Source organism: Furipterus horrens, unplaced genomic scaffold (assembly GCF_987537825.1).
Source record: "Furipterus horrens unplaced genomic scaffold, mFurHor1.1.pri manual_scaffold_4, whole genome shotgun sequence".
Classification (NCBI taxonomy): Eukaryota; Metazoa; Chordata; class Mammalia; order Chiroptera; family Furipteridae; genus Furipterus; species Furipterus horrens.
Window position 1 is genome coordinate 89,223,817 of NW_028327174.1, and position 21,281 is coordinate 89,245,097.

General features: G+C 37.8%; 1 protein-coding gene across 4 annotated transcripts in view; it reads left to right on the forward strand.

Moving 5' to 3' along the window:
• The window catches only part of KATNAL1 (katanin catalytic subunit A1 like 1), a 120,133-nt gene that overhangs the window by 40,681 nt on the left and 58,171 nt on the right, over nucleotides 1-21,281 (forward strand). For all 4 annotated transcript variants that reach the window (XM_090273741.1, XM_090273742.1, XM_090273740.1 and 1 more), the window contains one exon: nucleotides 14,530-14,698. In XM_090273741.1, the coding sequence (XP_090129867.1) occupies nucleotides 14,530-14,698 (169 nt within the window). The remainder of the gene's footprint in view (nucleotides 1-14,529; nucleotides 14,699-21,281) is intronic.

Sequence of the window (21,281 nt, forward strand, 5' to 3'; positions counted from 1 at the left end):
TTGATCTGTTACAATATCACAAGCACAATTGGATCATCTTTGTTGACCTTCAAATGATCCGCTTCCTTCTTGGTCAGCAACATGGATACACCCAAGTATCTCTTTTTTGTGTGTATGTGAGACAGCAGAGCTTGTGAGAAGCATTGGGGAAAGTCGAATTGACCTCTGAGATCTGACCTCAAACCTGGTGATCCAAACATTCTACATGAACCACTTGTTGACAGAAAGAACGTTATATTCCCACCTCTGCACATAAAACTGGGTCTCACGAAGCAATTTGTTAAAGCGTTACCAACTGAAGGAGACTGTTTCAAGTATCTCATTTTGGCATTTCCTAGCCTGTCATTTGAAAAGATAAAATACCTTAATATGTATGTTTGGTAACAAAACTTTACTACTTGTACACAATTTGACTTACAGTACAATACATTGCCTTTATATAAATAAAATAACTCTAAATAAACAGTATATTCAGGTAATTTTTTCTTTATATTCCTTTGTATGTACATTTTGTGTAATTTTTGGGACAAAGGGAGGGTAGTCTGTACCTTAAAAAGTTGACGTTATAGAGGAAAACTGGGGTCAGTTTTGGATTCAGATGCCAAAAGTTAGTCAAAAACAAGTGTCAGATCTAACTCAACGAAGATTGTGTTCCTCACTGTATCAGTGTTATTGTTGTTTGTTTATAGGTAAGTTCTTTATTCTCTCGTTGTTTTTATGATTTAGTTTTTCTCTTTGGTATTAAACAGTTTCACTATGAATTATCTAAGTGTGGATTTATTTTTGTTTATACCGCTTAAGACTTGTGCTTCTCGTTTCTAATTTTTTTATGCTTTTAACTATTTTAACTATTCATTTCACAGTTTATAACTGATAGTTCTATTATCAGAAGTTACTGGAATTCTTATCTTTTTTACTTCTGATGGCTCTTGTTTGTGGTAAAGTTGAGAATGTCTCCTCAAGGTTTTAGTCATTCTAATGTGTGGCTTGTTTAGAGAGATAGTATTCCTGTGTTTCATCTGGGTGCCTTAGGGATATCACCTGCTCACGACAACATTTAGGAAAATTTCGTTGATCCAAGTAGAATAAAACTGAATCCCAAATCCCATGTCCTTATAATCCGAAAGAATGCCATTGTCCATCTAGTTTGAAGGTCTTCAGAATGAGGCAGAAAATAAACTAAATATTTTAAGATTTTCAGGTTCAAAGCTCTTTAGAGTTAAATGGAAAAGACAAGGTCCTATTTAAAAAATATTTTAAATTAAATTTATTGGGATGGCATTGATTAATAAGATTATATAGGTTTCAAGTGTACATTTCTGTGGTACATCATCTGTATATTGCATTGTGTGCCCACCACTTAAAGTCAGATCTTCCCTCACTGTATATTTAATGCCAAAGAAGAGCAAAGTACAATCAAGTAATTAACCTGTCTGAGAGTGGTGGAATTCTACCATTAGGCTAAAGAATTAGTAATGTTGTCATCCCCTTTCCCTCCACCTTTGAAGTGATAGGATGACTGGCTTTGTGACTTTAAATCAGGCTTAGTATTTCCCATCAGAATCACTGACAAGAATCCAGTAACAATCCTAGCTGAAATAATTTGGTTTTGGGTGACATCAAAATACTAAGAAGGCAACCTCCATGATGCTAAATGGAATTGTATAACATTTGGTGTGAAAAATATGTGCAGCTCCAAGTTTTATACCTGATGAAATTTCTGGTAAAATGTTACTTTGATTAACTTGGATGATGATTATCTTCTGTAGTGGGTAAGCATTCTTCTACTCCAGAAAGATTTAGAATTAAGAATAAAAATGTCTTGAGTATCAAAGTTATGATAATAACATTTTCCTGTTAAGGGATATACACATTACTACTAATAATATTTATTATTTTATGTACTTTTAATTTAAAGAAATGTGGCTGGTAAATATACAATTGCTATTTAAAATATGGGATAATTTATATCAGTGAATTTTTTTTTACAAAAAATTATGTTAACTACTTTTGGGGAACATTTAAGAGCAATATATGCTCATCTTATTTACAAGTTTAATTTACTAGGTTTATAGAAGTATTTATATGCAATTTATTATGCTTCATTAAAACAATTGTGGAAGTAGGAAGGAAGTAAAACATTAAATTTATAAATGTAGGTAAAAATTTTTGGTAGCATCTCATTAACCAGGTTTGTAAATGAGATCAAACATTATTCAAAAGCCTCTTAAAAGTAAGTTCTAAAATATGCTTCTCTTGTATATAGAAAAATATTTGTACAAGGGGGGACCCAAAAAGCCCCAGAATTGTCTTCTGGAGAGAGTGGGCCCCTTGTACTACAGGCTTCCCCACTAGGTGAGTGTTATAGGAACCCATCTGTATCAGTGTACGGGCTGGCATTATGAGGGGCTGTATTAGGCTTCAGTGAATTTCTTTTGAAGACTCTTTCAACATGTTTACCCATTTAATGATGGGTGATTTACAAGCGCATCTGCTCACACTGCACCAAAAACAGCATGACTCCTGTGCCTCACCCTCTATTCACCTGATCTCACCCCAAGTGACTTTTTTGTTTATTTGTTTCCCTAGATGAGAAAAGTCCTCAAAGGGAAATGTTTTGCCAGTGTAGAAGAGGTGAAACAAAAATGGCAGAAGCACTAAAAGACATCAAAATCAATGAGTTCATAGATTATTTTGAACAGTGGAAAAAAAATCTTGATAGGTGTATTGCATCAAATGGAGAGTACTTTGAAGGTGACTGAAATTTAAACATGTAAGAATAAATACACAATATTTTATAAATAAATTCTTTGGAGTGGCTCCCCCTCATAAGCTGAATTTAAAAGCTTTAAGGAGTAACTGAGATTTTGCATTTTTAACTTCAAAAAGTTGAATACCTTAAAAAAGAAAGTAAGCCTTTGAGGAGTATTTCTGCACAAACAGCACCCTTGAATACACAAAACAACTCATATCAGTATGGCCCATAGTACTCAGTGTTTTTCTGAATGTGGTTGATTTGCTTGTTAGATAATGAGGGGAGACTTAACCCAATATAGCCTTTCTTATTGTGTGTTCATTAAGAGTTTAGATGTTTGTTGAATATTTTGAACAGACTGATTCCTGAATATATTATAATATAATATTTGTTTATAATCTTCTGATAGCAAACAACTAAAATTTTTAAAGTTCTTTTTAGAACTGGAACTTATCTAAATTCTGTGAAGTCATGTGATTTATGAAGAAGGTACCACTACAGTTCAGTGGAAAAGGTGGGTCTTATCAGTAAAGGCTTCTAGGTTAATTGAATATCCACATGGAGGAAAAATCTTGAACCCCTACTTCACACCATGTAGAAAAATTAATTTGAAATAGATCATTACCTAAATGTAAAAGGCAATAAAATAAATCTTACAGAAGGTAACATAGAAGAATGTCATTATGATTGTGGTGTAGCAAAGATTTATTAAAAACTGAACACTAAAGCATTAAAGATAAAAGATGAGTAAGTCAGAATTCTAAAATGATGGGCTTATCTTCATCAGAAGACATACTAGAAGAGTAAAAAGGCAAGATACTTGCAATGTGTATATCTGACAAGGGACTTGTATCTGGAATAAGTACAGGCACATCTTGCTTTATTTTGCTTCACTTTATTGTGCTTTGCAGATAATTGCATTTTTTCCCTTCCTATATTATTATAATTAATTAATTAATTGGGGGGGACCCTTGCTCTGTAACAATTCCCCCCTCTCAGATGTAAGACCCTTTATAATCTTATAAAGGACAATGGGCGAAGGTCTCATGCTCCTCTAGCTGCTTCAAGCTAGACATGGTCATCGTCCTACCTACCCTTGGATCCAGAAATCCCTAATAAGTGTGGAGGTGTGGAGGGGAGGGTGGCCTTCCCACATGGGGAAGGATCTTGCAGACTCCAGGTCAGTTGGCTGTCCCCGGGCAATAGCATACTTGGCTTAAGAGGCTGGCATCCTTGTTGTATTCTGGGGTCAACAGATTTGGCAACAGGGTTAAAAGGCATCATTAAAACTATAACCAATAGATGCCAAAAGGCAGGGATTAATTTTTTAATGTCCCACATTAAGAAAAAAAGGCTTCTTTGGAGGAAGGTGTGCAAGGCATGTCACACCCATCCAAAGCCCTTTTGCCCACTATACTTAGTTTGAGCTGAGGGGAATATTTTAGGTTTCTCTTCTCAGACCTCTGAGCCCTTTCTGTCCAAGCCATTAGGATAAAAAAGAGAAATCGGTTTTAAAGTGAAGCCCACAGACCACCCCATGCTTCACCAACCCAACCACTTAGTTGAGCCAAACTGTTGAGTCTCAGGAGGCAGCAGTGCAGACAGGATTAAGTAAGGCCTGTACATACAGACAATCACTCGGGTAATGAGATCATAGGCTTATGCCCTATGAAAAGAGAACACACATGTTAATTTATGCAACATAACCCACAAACCACTCCCTAGATCTGCAAGACTGTCTTACTGGACAGACATCCAGTTGCAAGGCATTTGACATTCTTCTTGCTTGTAAATTAAGCATCTTTGATGATGTCACAGACCTAGCTTAACTTTCAAATGAAAATAAACTTTAAAGACAGCTGCACAAGTTTATAGTCTACCACTGAGCATTGTGATTTTCTTGAATCATGATTTTTCTCCTTAAGATTACCCTCCTTGTCATTAAAGGGACTGCATTAAGTTGAGTTTTAATTTATTCTGTTTGTTTGCATAAACACAACAAGAGCAGAAAATGATCACATATGATCTTTTAAGTCTGCTTTCCTGGAACTTCCATTAGGAACCTTTAGGGTGACCTTCAGTTTGCCCTTCAGGGCACAGAAGCTGAGCCACATACCTGCCATTCAGAATTGCCTGTAAACGCCTGTCTTTTCCAAGCCCTTTAGGTTTTCCATTGCGCCCGAGGGTTCCTTCTAGCCATCTTTCAGGAAAGCAACCTTCCTTCCCTGGAAAGATTGCCATGAACAGCACAACCAACCAAGGTACCAGGCCCTTTTTCTCGTGGGCTTTTATTACCTTCAAAAGTCAATCCCAGTTCCTAAGGGCTTTTTGGTAACAACCAGAGCCCAAGCATGTCTCCTTTAGGCATGACATTCCAGTCAAAGTCTTGGTTAACAAAACCTCTATTAACCACTGGTCTTATTACTTTTATGCAAAGAACCTTATATCATTACTTCTTCAGAATGCCAAATTCTGGAGGTATCAGGTAGGGAGAAAAATATACAGTGTGAAGGAAAATCTTTGTCCTTCTATTATTCACTAAAATTGCATTTCCCTACTTTACATTTTCTTTTGTTCACTTTCCTACATGTGAAGTTTTTTTTTGTTTTGGGGTGGGGGGGTTTGCTGGCTCATTTATTTAATTATTTTGCTTTCGTTTGTTTTCCCACTAAAAATTTTTATTTGTTTTTCTATTACAGTTGTTCCACCTTTTTTGCCATTGCTTCCCCCCACCCTGCCCACCCCTTCTCCCATAGTCAATTCCCACCTATTGTCCATGCCTGTGGGTCATTTGTACATGTTCTTTGACTAGACCCTTCCGCTTCTTACCCCTCTTCTCTCCTCCCTCTTTCCCCCTTCATCACTGTTAGTCTGCTCCTTGTTTACATGCCTCTGGTTCAGTTTTGCTCATTTGTTTGTGTTGTTCCTTAGTTTCCTATATTAGCTGATATTGTATGTTATTTGTCTTTCATTGCCTGGTTTATTTCGCTAAGCATAATTCTAGTTTCATCCATGTTGTCACAGATGGTAGGAGTTCTTTCTTTCTGCTACATAGTACTCCATTGCATAGATGTACCACAGTTTTTTGATCCACTCATCTACAAATAGGCCCTTAGGTTGTTTCCAACACTTGGCTATTGTAAATAGTGCTGCTATGAATATAGGGGTGCATAAGTTCTTTTGTTATTATCGATAGGCACTTATTCATTGTAATTTTTCCCCTTTGTACTTGTGTTCCTCTCTGTCTCTCTTTGTTTCTTGATCATCTTAAAGCAGACCCTTTAGCATCTTTGCAATGCTGGTTTGGTGGAGATGTATTCTTTTAGCCTTCTTTTGTCTTGGAAACTCCTTATTTCACCTTCCATTTTGAAGGAGATTTTTGCTGGGTAGAGTATTCTTGGTTGTAGGCCTTTGTTTTTCATTGCTTGGAGTATTTTTTGCCATTCCCTTCCGGCTTGTGTTTCTGTTGAGAAATCTGATGAAAGTCTTATTGAAGCTCGCTTGTATGTTATTAGTTGTTTCTCTCTTGCTGCTTTTAGGATTCTCTCTTTGTCTTTGAATGTTGCCCTTTTAATTATGATGTGTCTTGGAGTGGGCCTGTTTGGGTTCATCTTCATTGGGATCCTCTGTGCTTTTCTCTCATCAAGTTAGGGAAGTTTTCTGTCATTGGTTTTTCAAACAGGTTTTCTATCCCTTGCTCCTCTTCTTCTCTTTCTGGAATTCCTATGATATGGATATTATTACATTTCATGTTGTCCTGTTGCTGTCTTAGAACCTCTTCATTCTTCTTCAGTCTTTTTTCATTTTATTGCACTGTCTTGGAATTTTTTTTCTACGTTATCCTCAAGCTCGCTAATCTGATTTTCTGCTTCCTCTAGGCTGCTTTTAATTCCTTGTACTGTGCTCTTCATTTCAGAAATTGTATTCTTCATTTCCTCCTGGCTCTTATTGATAGCTTCTATGTCCTTTTTCATGCTGGTGTAATTCCCAGTAAGTTCTTTATAGTTTGTAATTTTCTTTGAGCATGCTGATCTCATTGAGCTTCCCTATAATCCATGCTTTGAATTCCATGTCTGACTGCTTTCCTCTATTTCATTTAGCACTTTTTCTGGGATTTCCACTTTCCTTTCGATGGGTTTTTATTTTTCTCTGTCTCCCCATTTTTGTGACTCTTCTTGTTTGTTGCTGTTTCTCAGATTGATCTGCACTTCCTGAATCTGCCCCTGGTGGTGTCAGATCGTGTACCAGTCTGGGCCTAGGCAGCCTGTTGGAGACTACCAGGGATCACTGCCTTTGTCTATCTCCTTTAGTTGTTAATCTATTCAATCTGTGATCAGCTGTCTGGCTTAAGCACCGAGGATGGCACAGCTTAATTTCTGTAGGCGGGGCTTTTGCTTCCCCTCAGGCTGATGCCACTTGGAGGAGAGTGGTCTGCCTGCAGTATTGGGAATGAGTCAGCACTGCGACCCGATCAGCTGCTCCCTCAAAGTCACCACCCAGATTCTCCCCAAGTGTCTCTATTCTGCTCCACCACCCCTCTTCTTGAGCTCAGGGTAAGTGGGTGCCAAAATATTTTTGTACATGATCCGTTTAAGAGCTCTTTGTCTCCAGCTGTTTCTTTCAGGCCAGCAAAAAGCCCTGTGGCTTTTCGCTTTTCACACCTGGATGCTATTTTACGTTCTGCTCTGTTGCTGTAGGCTGGGAAGCCCAGCTTGGGGTTTAGACCCTGCCCTTCTCAGGGGCAATCCCCAGTTGCTGAGCAGTTTCTCAGACCCTTCAGCTGCCACCCGTGGGGGCCCAGCCAGCCCTTTCGCATACCACACTTCCTACCAGTCATGTTGTGATGAAGTGACCTTCTCTGTCTCTTTGTGTTATAAGACTTCTGTCCAGCTAGTGTTCAGTTGGTTATTCCAGATGATTCCTCCACAATTAAGTTGTAATTCCAGATTGGCTCTGGAAGGAGGTTAGTGTAGCTTCCACTTGCTCCTCTGCCATCTTGGATCTCCCAAATTACTCATTCTTATACCAGAACTCTAACAGTGCATGATTAAATACGTAAAATCTAATAATTTAGTGTAATCATTAAGGAAAAATCTAGAAGAAATAGAAGAGCTCAATAAATGGGAATTTTATAAAGGAGCTAATGTAGCAATTATAGAAAATTGTGATATATCTTAGACCCTATTTCTTAATATGGCATAGAATGAAGATACCTCCACAAAGGTCCCTTTTGCTTTGACTTCAGGAATTGTGGTGGAGCAGTGCTATGAAACAGAGAGTTCTATTTCTATAGTCCAGCTGACTCTGGTGATTGGCCAGGCAGTGGTGCAGTAGATTCAACTGAGGCTGGGTACTTTGAGCCCACCTCACTAGAACATGTGTGTTTCTAGAATATGCCAGGAACTTTTTTACAACCCTATAGTTTCATTTGAGGTGCTCAGATGTCTTAATTAGTGTTGTAGTTAATCATATTTTAGTTTTATTGACTACTGAGTAGATAATTTGAGCAAGTATAATTTTTTTTAAAAATTTATTTATTTATTTTTAGAAAGAGGGGAAGGGAGAGAGGAAGAGAGGGAGGAAAACATTAATGTGTGGCTGTCTCTCACATGTCCGCAACTGGGGACCTGACTCACAACCCAGGCATGTGCCGCGACTGGGAATCAAACTGGCAACCCTTGAACAGGTACAGTTTATATAAAGCGTTCCGGATAGTGTAGCTCAGTGGATTGAGCTCCGGCCTGCAAACCAAAGGGACGCCTGTTTGATTCCTGGTCAGGGCATGTGCCTGGGTTGCGGACTGGGTCCCTAGCTGGGAATGTGTGAGAGGCAACCAGTTGCTGTATCTTTTGCATATTGATGTTTCTCTCCTTCTCTTTCTCCCTCCCTTACCCTCTCTAAAAATAAATAAATAAATTAAGTCTTAAAAAAATTCATGTAAGGTATGAGGTATCACAATACAGTAGCATTTGTATACTCACCATGAAGTTTAAATAAAGGACTTTGCTGATACTTTTTAAGTTCCCCTATGGGCTCCTCTGCATCCTTTTCCCTACCCTCCCCTTGAATTTGGAGTTTATAATTTTCTTGCCTTTCTCTATACTTTAATACATACATTTGTATTCCCAAATAACATCCTGTTTTAGTTGGAATTACACTGCATGTTCTTTGAACCTATGCTTTCACTTGATGCGGTGATCCTGCGATTCATGCTTTGTCATTATTTGTAGTTGTAAACCATGTTCTTGTGAATGTAGACTAATTTATGTATCTGTTTTGATACTGGACATTTGGGTTGTTTCCAGGTGCTTACAAACAATGCTGATAAGAACATTTACTTATAATACTGACATTTATTAGTAGAGAGGAAGTACTGGATTTTGGAGGAAATCAGTTTTATTTGCATATGATAAAACAAGGCGTATTTTTTCCCAATTCCTATGGGGAAATGTCTTCAAGTAGCAGAACTAAGCACAGTGTAGACAATCTAGTCTTTTATCTGCAGGTCTGTGAATTATTCTCTATATTTGAAAAAGTATAAGCTGGTACAGTATCGGTCTCTATTTGACCATTTGGATGGAGGCTGATGGATGTTCTGTAATCATACTAGTCTCTTTTTAAAGAGAGACCAGTAGAGACTTCCGGCCAAGATGGAGGCCTAGACTGACATGCTCCATCTCCCTCCACAACTAAGAAGGAATACAACTACCGCAAAGCCAGAAATAACCAGAAGTTCCAGAAAATAAATGGAAGTCCAACGTATGAAGTTATAAAGAAGTGGTGCTCATCTGGATGGGTAGGAGAGGCAAAGCCAGGGCAGAGAGATCAAGCTCTCTTGGCAACGGTGGTGGGACAGTGGTAAGCACAGACACCTGGGAGGCAAGAAGTGTCTGGGGAGCACCCGCGGCTGCAAACCAGACCCATCAGCTTGCGATTCCAATGCCAGCAAAGACAGACCCCCCCATTGCCTTGAACTGTGAGGCCTGGAGGGGGTGAGGATAAAGAAGGAGGCTCCTGGTCTCTCATCAGAGAGTGAACAGCAGGAATCCATCTTGGACCCCCATCCTCACAGAAAATGCCACAGTGTGGTGAGAAGGGTCGCCTGATTGTGACGAGTGCACAGGGCTCCGCCCCCTATAGCGTAGGAGGTGTAACAACCCCACCCAGGAAGCAAAAGTGAACACAAAACTGTCAGGATGGCACAGATCATGATAGAGATCCCGGTGATGCAGCTGACCAGACAGCAAATATTCTAGTCTAACGAAGCAGCAGATAGGAAATCTTTCTGAGGCACAGTTCAGAGCTTTGGTTATAAAACTGCTTACAGACCTAACAGCAGATCTTAAACAAGACAGGGAAGGAATGAAGGCTAGTCCTGCTGAAATGAACAAAAACACATATGAAACTAGTGGTGAGGGAAAGAAAACCAGGGATCGAATCAACAAATCAGAATGTAGGGAAGGAACAGTCAACCAGTGCAGAAAGAGGAAACGAGAAGTGAGGAAAACGAGGAGAGGCTCAGAAACCTATGGGACAGCTCTAAGCCGGCCAACATCTGAATCATAGGGTTGCCAGAAGGTGAAGAAGAAGACTAGAAATTGAAAAATTACGTGAAAAAATAATGAAGCAGAACTTCCCTAACTTGAGGAAGGAAATAGACTTACAGGTCCAGGAAGCACAGGGAGAATCACACCAAGACACATTATAATCAAAATGTCAAAAATTAAGGATAAAGAGAGACTCTTAAAAGCAGCAAGAGAGAAGAAGAGAATTACATACAAAGGCGTCCCAATAAGACTATCAGCTGATTTCTCAAAAGAAACTCTGCAGGCAAGAAGGGACTGGGAAGAAATATTCAAAGTAATGAAAAGCAAAAACTACAACCGCAATTACTCAATCCAGCGGATCTGTCATTCAGAATAGAAGGGCAGAGAAAGTGCTTCCAGGACAAAGTAAAACTGAAGGAGTTCATCGGATCCAAACCACTGTTATATGAAATGTTAAAGGGACTTGTTTAGGAGAAAGAGGATCAAAACTATGAACATTAAAGTGAAAACTATCACAATAACCAACAACAGAAGCTAGGGAGCCAAAACAAAGGCAAACTAAGTAGGCAACGAGAGTGGGAAAAGAATTATAGATATAGGGAACATTATGGGGGGAGGTCAGGAGGGAGGGGGTGGGGGGAAAGGGGAGGAAGATGGTACAGGAATAAGAAACATAGGAAGGAGTGGAGTAGATAGGAAGATGTTGAGAACTATATGCACAACCAATGGGCATGGCCTAAGGGGTGGGGCCAACTGGAGGGAGGAGATCACTGGGTGGAGGAGAACAAAGGGAAAAGAAATTGGGACAACTGTAACAGCATAATCAATAAAGCATATTTAAAAAAAATTCTATCAGAGAAAAAAAAAGAGATCAGTAAAAAGCCTTGAGACGTGTGTTACATAGCCTGGAAACTGTACTGAGCCCTTAATTTGAAGCATGACATTGTTTAGTGGTGTGCTCCTAGAATGCAGTGTACAGAACAGAATCAATGTTGTCCTTTGGGAAGCTGACAGTCTGTTTCAAATGTAACATCCAGCTGCAGTGAGATGGAACTGAACTCACCAAGCACAGGCCCACTTTTTGTGAGATGGGACTGGCCACAAATTACACATGACTTCTTGAGCAAATCCACTCAGACCATATCTGAGCCCATGAGAATATTGAGTGGCAGGGCAGGTCAGCAGCAGCAAATCCTGGGCATGTGGCTGTGCACAAGCTTTGAAACAAGTCTTCTGACAACATAGCCTCCCTGAGCCTACAGTGTGCACAAGGACTACCTGTGCCTCCTTAGAGCATGTCAATGGGGAGCTCAGTCTGGGGAGGTGGCAGCCATGCTTCAGGATCCATTACCCTGAGCACCAGGCCTGGGTGCAGCTGTGTGGTCAGGCCTGCTGCTCGTGAGCATGGGCTCTAAGCTGGGTGTGTGTCCTAAGGGCAGGACCATAAACAATGACAGAGTATTTAAACATCCTTGCGAGATGACAGGGCAAACTTGCCTGTGTTCTGTGTGGAGGAGGTGGTTGTCTTGCTGTTGGTCACACCCATGAATCAGGTTTTGGAAAGGCATTATACAAAGTTCAGTCAAAAACCAGTGGTTGCAATGAAATACTAAGAATAGAGCAATGTAACATTTTTAATTTTTAACTTTACCAGTCTCACCATGTTTTTTTTTATTAGCAAAATGTGTGAAAGACTAATAAATGCACTAGAACAAATAATATAATAATACCTTTAAATTAAAAAGTGCCTTATAATCAGTTTACTGTACACCATTTTCTAGTTCCTTCCTTGTGGATTTCTTTCATACCATTGTGTATTCATTTCTGAGGATCTAGCACAGCAGAGGCCAAATGCCCCCTAATGGGTGTTTAGTACACCACTGTTTGAATGGACTCCAAGGGTTCAGCTGTCAGTGTGTGGGAACCTCATAGTTAGATGTATGAGAGGGGACCCTTCAAAATTGGAATTTATTGATAAAAATAGTGTATTCTTATATGTTTAAACTTAAGTCACCTTCGAAGTATTCTTCATTTGATGCACTACACCTATTGAAACGTTTTTTTCACTGCTCAAAAACAGTTTTTGAACTTGTCAATTTTGATGCCTTTTAGTGCTTCTTCTGTTTTTTGTTTCACCTCTTCCACATCCACTAATCCTTTTCCTTTGGGGACTTTTTTCATCCAGGAGAACAATAACAACAAAAAAGTTGCTTGGGGCAAGATCAGGTGAATGGGAGGTGGGTGGGTGGGGGGTAAGGGGGTCATGCCGTTTTTGGTCAAAAACTCCTGAGCACTCAGCATATTGAGGGCAGATGCACTTGTACATCACCCATCATGAAATGGGCAAACAGGTTGAGAGTCTTCAAAAACAATTCACTGAAGCCAAATGCAGCCTCTCGTGGCACCATCAGCTAGTACACTAATACAGATGGGTTCCTAGAACACTCACCTAGCAGCGGAAGCCTGTACTACAAGGGACCCACCCTCCAAAAGATAATTCCTGGTTTTTGTGGGTACCCCTTGTAGTTTCCACCAGACTCTATTCTTAGCAGGTTCATGTAGTAGTCTTAATTCCAACAAACTGAAGATACTACATTAGACCTGCAATATGTTTTCAGTTTTTTACCTTTTTTTTTTTTTTGCCTGAAATTTGCAACCTTCCTGGCTTTTTATCCAGTTTCCTGTTTTGCTGGGTTTGTTGAGGTACATACATGTGCCACTTTTTCTGATACCAGGAAGAGAAGCTTCATAATGAGTTAGTGAATTAAAAGCAAGAAACTGGAAAGGGCATAATAATAGATATGGTTGATTGGTGAAAAAGGAATACACATAGGGGATCTGAAGGGCTGTAGAAACAAAAGGTAGGGAAACAGAGGCAGAGACAGTTCAAGAAAGAAGAGATTACACACATAGTGATAAGAGTCCCCCCAACACCCTGAGGGACAATACTGTGCTGAGTAACCTCCAAATTTTACTATTTGAAGAAGATACGTTTCACATTACAAGAAACAAAATATGCCACTTCGTATGCATTGTTCATTTAAATAGGGGTCGAAATTCTTTTTTTAAAAAGATTGAGGTATAATTGGAATAACATTATATTAGTTTCAAGTGTACAACATAATGATTCAGTATTTCTGTATATTGCAAAATGATCACAATAAGTCTCATTAACAGCCATCACCAGATGGCTGTTATCAGAATTCTTTATTCACATTTGTGGACCTGTATAATCTGAAGAATCCTCAAAGCATGAAAAATATTTTAAAAATAAGTTGTTTGTTTACAAGGTTTGCTATTTGTAATTTATGAATGAAATGTTGGATTTTCCAATACAGAACCAGAGAAAAGCATTTTATTATAAAAAATAACTAGTAAACTGCAAATAGGCATATTTTGAATTCTTGTTCTTTCAGCTTTTATGCTGTTCTTTTCTTTTTAAAGATTTTATTTATTTATTTTTTAAGAGCGGGGAAAGGAGGGAGAAAGAGAGGGAGAGAAACATGTATGGTTACCTCTTCACACCCTCAAATGGGGACCCGACCCGCAACCCAGGCATGTGCCCTGACTGGGAATTGAACTGGTTCTCAGGTCAGCACTCAATCCATTAAGCCCCACCAGCCAGGTCTATGATATTCTCTAAAAAATAATAATAACAACCCACTGCTTTAAAAAAAAAAATTTAGAGAGCGAGAGGAAAAGGAGGGGAAAGAAACATCAACTTGTTCCACTTATTTATGCATTAGTTGGTTGATTCTTGTATGTGCCCTGACAGGGGATCAAACTTGCAACCTTGGCGTATTGGGATGATGCTCAACTGAGCTGCATGGCCAGGGCTGTTCTTATTTATTTATTTATTTGTTTATTTATTTTTTGTGTTACTTATTCGTGGTTTAGGACAGTAATGAGTAAAGTAATAGACTTTTCATTGCCCTGTTAAGATTATTAGATGGGAATAGTGTGTATTGCCCACTGTTGGTGATTCATAGTTATTTTTGACAAAATAATTGCTGCTATATATTGTTATTTATATGTATTTAGTAATTGTATTAATCAGTATATTTTAAAGAAAAGCACTTTTAGAACTGACCTAATGAATGTGGCTATCAATTGGCGAAAGAGGGAAAACGGGGAGATTTTGTCCTTGATTTAATAGTTTTATTAACTAGGGTAATATTGAAATACTTGTGCCTTTGATTAATTTTTATTTTACTTCTTTTTTGTCAGAGCTCCACCTCAGATAAGGCGTTCCAATCGAGAAGTCAAACCTCTGAGAAAAGAAATGCCAGGAGCAGGAGCCCGGGGACCTGTTGGCCGAGCACATCCTATATCGAAGAATGAGAAACCCTCCACAAATAGGGACAAGGATTGTAAAGCAAGAGGAAGAGATGAAAAGGCAAGGCTCTCTCTTTCTAACTCACTCACTGGAAGCCTTTTGATGCATATTATAATTTTTGTTGGCTTTTCAGAGTACCTGGTCTTAATATAGAAGAGATTTTAAAAAAGGTCTGCATTAAAAAGCTAAGTAGTCTTTGTATTTTGAAGGCTATTCTGCAATGCTAGTAACTTCAGAAGTATAATTAAAACAACCCCCCACAGAAATATTTAGTAAAATGGATATTTTGTAGAAATATTCAAAATAAAGTTTTAAAACTTAAAAAAATATTTAATTATTCTGAATGAAAATGAACAATAAATTAAAACAATTGTAGCAGAAAGACTTACAAGGAAGTATATATATATATATATATATATATATATATATATACAGAGTGGGGCAAAAGTAGGTTTACAGTTCATATGGAAAATAATAATAATAAATAATAATTCAAGAATAAACTGTTTTGCATACTTATAGTTGTAAACCTACTTTTGTCCCATCCTGTATTAACAGAATAAGATGATGGCTATGATTTACTATGGATAAAAAACATCTTTGATTCAACTGTAAATTTTATTTTAATGAGAAAATTCCCCTTGATTAGGGTTCACTTATACATTTACTTTATCTGGAAAATTAGTCAGTGAATAAACACAGTACTGGGTGGAAATTCTATATAGCCCTTACAGTGGACTTTAGAAAAATGGTCTGAAGAAAATCTTACAGAGTAAGGAGTGAGCCAGGATGACCTGACACATCTTTTAGCCTCAATTTTAATGAAAAGACAAAAATAAATCTTTAGTGATAGCATTTCCCATTTTCATTCTGATATTGTAAATGAATGGTGACGCTGAATTGCCACAAAGAAGTTTTATTAACAAGGGGTACAGAATAGGTAATCACATTTATGTCATGATATTTATAATGAAAATATGACCAGCAGTAAGTGGTTATCCTTTAAAATTATATGCTATATCTTTTTAAAACTACATTTTTTATTGTTGCTCTATTACAGTTCTCCCAATTTGTCCCCCATAGCTCTCTCTTGCCCTGCCCATCCCTGCTCCCACAGTCAATCCCCACCCTGCTGTCCATGTCCATGAGTCCTTTATACAGATTTCTTGACTAGACCTTTCCCTTTCTTCCCCCATTATTGCCCTCTCCCCTCCCTTCCAGTCATTGTCTGTTCATTGTTTCCATGTCTCTGGTTCTATTTTGCTCCTTTGTTTGTTTTGTTCATTAGGTTCCTTTTATAGGTGACATCATATGGTATTTGTCTTTCACCACCTGGCTTATTCACTTAGCATAATACTCTACAGTTCTATCTATGCTGTTGCAAAGGGTAGGAGTTCCTTCCTTCTTCCGACTCCATAGTATTCCATCGTGTAAATGTACCACAGTTTTTTGATCCACTTATCTTTAGGTGGGCACTTAGGCTGTTTCCAGGACTTGGCTACTGTAAATAATAACACTGCTATGAACATAGGGGTGCATAGGTTCTTTTGAATTGTTGTTTCAGGTTTCTTCGGGTATAATCCCAGTAGTGGAATTGCTGGATCAAAAGGCAATTCCATTTTTAGTTTTTTGAGGAAATTCCATACTGTTTTCCATAGTGGCTGCACCAGTCTGCATTCTGACCAACAGTTCCCTTTCTCCACATCCTCACCGGTATTTATTGATTTATTAATGATGGGCATTCTGACCTGTGTAAGGTGGTATCTCTGTGGTTTTAATTTGCATCTCTCTGATAGCTAGTAATGTTGAGCATTCTTTCATATGCCTACTGGCCCTCTGTATGTCTTCCTTGGAGGAGTATCTGTTAAAGTTCTTTGCCTATTTTTTAATTGGATTGTTTTGTCTTCCTGGTATTGAGTTGTATGAGTTCTTTATATATTTTGGAGATCAAACCTTTGTCCGAGGTATCACTGTCAGATACATTTTCCCATATGGTTGGTTCCCTTTTCATTTTGATGATACTTTCTTTATCCATGTAGAAGCTTTGTAATTTCATGTAGTTCCATTTGTTTATTCTTTCCATTGTTTGCCTTGCCCTAGAGGATATATTGGCAAAAATATTGCTGTGGGGGATATCTGAAATTTTACTGCCAGTGTTTTCCTCTAGGACTTTTATGGTGTCATGACTTATATTTAAGTCTTTTTTCCATCTTGAGTTTATTCTGATGTATTGTGTAAGCTGGTGGTCTAGTTTCATTTTTTTGCATGTACCTGTCCAGATCTCCCAACACCATTTATTGAAGTGCCTATTTTTACTTCATTGTGTGCTCATGCCCCCTTTGTCAAATATTAATTGACCATATAGATCTGGGTTTATTTCTGGACTCTCAATTCTGTTCCATTGATATGTGTATTTGTTCTTATGTCAGTACCAGACTATCTTGATTACAGTGGCCTTATAATATAGTTTGATATCAGGTATTGTGATCCCTCCTACTTTGTTCTTCTTAAATTGCTAAGACTATTTGGGGTGGTTTTTAGTTCCATATAAATGTTTGAAATATTTGTTCTAAATCTGTGAAATATGTCATTGGTATTTTAATAGGAGTTGAGTTGAATATTTAGATCGCTTTGGTTGATATGGACATTTTAATGATGTTAATTCTTCCAGTCCATGAACACGATATATGCTTCCATTTATTTGTATCTTCCTTAATTTCTTTCTTCAGTGTTCTATAGTTTCCCAAATATAGGTCTTTTACCTCCTTGGGTAAGTTTATTCCTAAGTACTTTATTTTTCTTGTTGCTATAGTAAGTGGGATTTTTTTCCCCTAGTTCCTGTTTCTGATATTTCATTGTTGGTGTACAAAAATGCCTTTGATATTTGAATATTGACTTTATATCCGCTATTTTGCTAAATTAACTTATTACATTGAGTAGTTTTTTGGTAGAGCATATAGGGCTTTCTATGTACACAATCATGTCATCTGCAAATAATGACAGTTTTACTTCCTCTTTTCCATTTTGGATGCCTTTTATTTCTCTTTCTTGTATATTTGCTGTGGCTAGAACTTCCAATACTATTTTGAATAAAAGTGGTGAAAGTGGACACCCTTGACTTGTTCCTGATCTTAAGGAGAAAGCTTTCAGTTTTTGCCCATTGAGTATAATATTGGCTGTAGGTTTCTCATATATGGCCTTTGTTCTATTGAGATATGCTCCCTGTATTCCCAGTTTGCTGAATGTTTTTATCTAAGTGGGTGCTGTCCTTTATCAAATGCCTTTTCAGCATCTGTTGATATGATCATGCGATTTTTGTCTTTCATTTTGTTTATGTGGTGTATTATGTTTATTGATTTGTGAATATTATACCATCCTTGCACATCCTGGACTGAATCCCACTTGATCTTTTTAATGTATTGCTGGATCCAGTTTGCCAATATTTTGTTGAGAATTTTAGCATCTATGTTCATCAGCGATATTAGCCTGTAGTTTTCTCTCTTTGTTGTGTCTTTACCTGATTTTGGAATTAGGATAATACTGTCCTCATATGAAGAGTTTGGGAGTCTTCCCTCTTCTTCAATTTTTTGGAATAGTTTGAGAATGATAGGAGTTAGCTCTTCCTTAAATGTTTGGTAAAATTCATCTGTGAAACTGTCCTGTCCAGGACTTTTGTATGTTGGGAGTTTTTTGATTACGGCTTCAGTTTCACTAGTTGTTATCAGTCTATTCAGGCCTTTTGCTTCTAGATTCAGTTTTGGGAGATTATATATTTCTAGAAATGTGTCCATTTTGCCCAGGTTGTCAAATTTCTTGGCATATAGTTGTTTGTAGTAATTTCTTACAATCCTTTGTATTTCTGTGGTATCAGTGGTGATTTCTCCTCTTTTCTTTCTGATTTTATTTATTTGGGTCCTCTTTTTTTTTTTTTTTTTGTCTGTTGATGAGTGGTTAAAGGCTTGCCAATTTTGTTTTATCTTTTTAAAGAATGAGCTCCTGGATTTATTGATATTTTGAATTGTTCTTTTAGTCTCTATGTCATTTAATTCTTCTCTGATCTTGATTATTTCCTTCTTTCAACTCACTCTGGGCTTTGTTTGTTGTTAGTCCTCTAGTTCTTATAAATGTAGGGTTAGGTTGTTTGTTTGAAATTTTTCTATGTATTTTAGGTAGGCCTGTATTGCTATGAACTTCCCTTTCAGGACTGTCTTTGTTGTGTCCCATAGGTTTGGGGCTGTTGTGTGTTCATTTCCATTTGTTCCTAGAAACTTTGATTTCTACCTTGATCTCATTGTTAACCCTTTTTCATTAGTTAATAGCATGTATTTCAGTCTCCATGAATTTGAATATTTTTCAATTTTTTTCTTGAGGTTGGTTTCTAGATTCAAGCCATTATGATCTGAGAAGATGCTTGGTATGATTTCAGTTCTCTTACATTTGTTCGAGGCTTGTTTTGTGTCCTACCACATGGTCTATATTTGAAAATGTTCCATGTGAATTTGAAAAGAATGTATATTTTGTTTCTTTGGGGTAAAAGGTTCTGTATTTTATCAATTAACTTATTTTTTGCTCCATAAGATGCACCTTTTCCCCCAAATAAGTGGGGGTAAAATGTCTGTTTGTCTTATGGAGCAAATATTGAGTCACAGACCATGATGTGTATTACCTGACCTGTCAGCGGTGGCAACAGCTGTTTGAAGAGGAAGCAGTGCGCCCACGTGAAACCCCTGGGGATGCTTAAATGTCCCACTTTACTACTGACTCTCAGGGCGTCTGGTCAGTATGAAGATAGCAAAAAAAATGATATCAGTGATTGTGAGCAATTGAGCTTCATAAATTCTGACACTAGTGATGATGAGTTCTTGGGGTTCCCAGAAAACTAGTAGAGTACTTGAACCTTAAAGTCTCTCCTCATTTGTTAATGACAGTGATGATGGTTTTTAATACCGCTCTTGACTGCTGTTCACTTTACATGGTTGAAATGTTATTCTGTTATATTTTATTAAGTATTTTAGTACACCATTTGGTTCAGAATATTTTTTTTTCTTGTTTTTCTCCTCTAAACCTAGGTGTGTCTTATGGTCAGGTGCGTCTTATAGTGCGAAAAATACTGTAAGTCCATTTGCTCTAGAGTGTTGTTCAATGCCACGATATCCTTGTTGATTCTTTACCTGGGAGATCTATTCATTGTTGACAATGGGGTGTTAAAATCCCCTATTATGAGTTTGTTGCTGTCGATATCCTTCTTGAAGTCCTCCAAGACTTTTCTTATATATTTGTGTGCTCCTATGTAGGGTGCAGATATGTTTATTAGGGTTATATCTTCTTGATGGATTATTCCCTCAAGTATTATAAAGTGTCCTTCTTTGTCTCTTTTTATGGCCTTTGTTTTGAAATCTATTTTGTATGATATAAGTATTGCTATCCTGGCTGTTTTATCATGTCCATTGCTTGGAATATTTTTTCCCATCCCTTCATTTTCAGTCTGTGTAGATCTTTTGTTCCGAGGTGGGTCTCTGGTAGATAGCATATATGCGGGTCATGTTTTTTATCCATTCAGCTACCTTCTGTCTTTCGATTGGAGCACTTAATCCATTTACATTTAAGGTTATTACTGATAGGTATTTATTCATTGCCATTTTTTCCATTTGTACCTGTGTTCACCCCCACCTCTTTTTTTTTTTTATTTCACATGAAATCAAATTTATTGAATAGTCCAAAAAACATTAAGATGATATATCTAGGATGCCTGAATTCATACACCAATTTCTTTGTTATCAAAAGATTGTCCTTCTACCTGTCTGGATGAGTATTTCTTCTTTATATCCTTGTTTGCTGGACTTCATGCAGTTTGATTTTCTGGAACTTCTGGTTGTTTATGGTTTTGAGGTAGTTGTATTCCTTCTCAGTTGTGGAAGGAGATGCAGCGTGTCCGTCTATGCCTCTCTCTATCTTGGCCGGAAGTCTTCTTCATCATCTTAAAGCAGTCCCTTTGGCATCTCTTGCAATGCTTGTTTGGTGGAGATGTATTCTTCTAGCCTTCTTTTGTGTGGGAAACTCCTTATTTCGCCTTCCATTTTAAATGAGAGCCTTGCCGGGTACAGTAGTCTTGTTTGTAGGCCTTTGCTTTTCATTACTTGGACTATTTTTTGCCATCCCCTTCTGGCTTGTAGGTTTCTGTTGAGAAATCAGCTGGTTGCCTTATCAGAGCTCCCTTGTATGTTACTAGCTGTTTCTCCCTTGCTGTCCTTAAGATTCTCCCTGTCTTTGAAAATTGCCATTTTAATTATGATGTGTGTTGGAGTGGGCCTCTTTGGATTCATCTTGATTGGGAGCCTCTTGCTTCCTGGATTTGTGTGACTTTTTCTTTTATCAAGTTAGGGAAGTTTTCTCTCATTACTTTTTCAATCATGTTTTCTATTCCTTTCTCCTCCTCTTCTCCTTCTAGTATCCCTATTATATGGATATTAGTATGTTTCATATTGTTCTGCAACTGCCTTAACCCCTCTTCATTGTTTTTGAGTCTTTTCTCATTTTGTTGCTGTCTGGAAATTTTTTTTTACCCTGTCCTCCAGCTTGCTGACTGGATCCTCTGCTTCATCTGACCTGCTTTTAATTCCTTCTACTGTGTTCTTTATTTCAG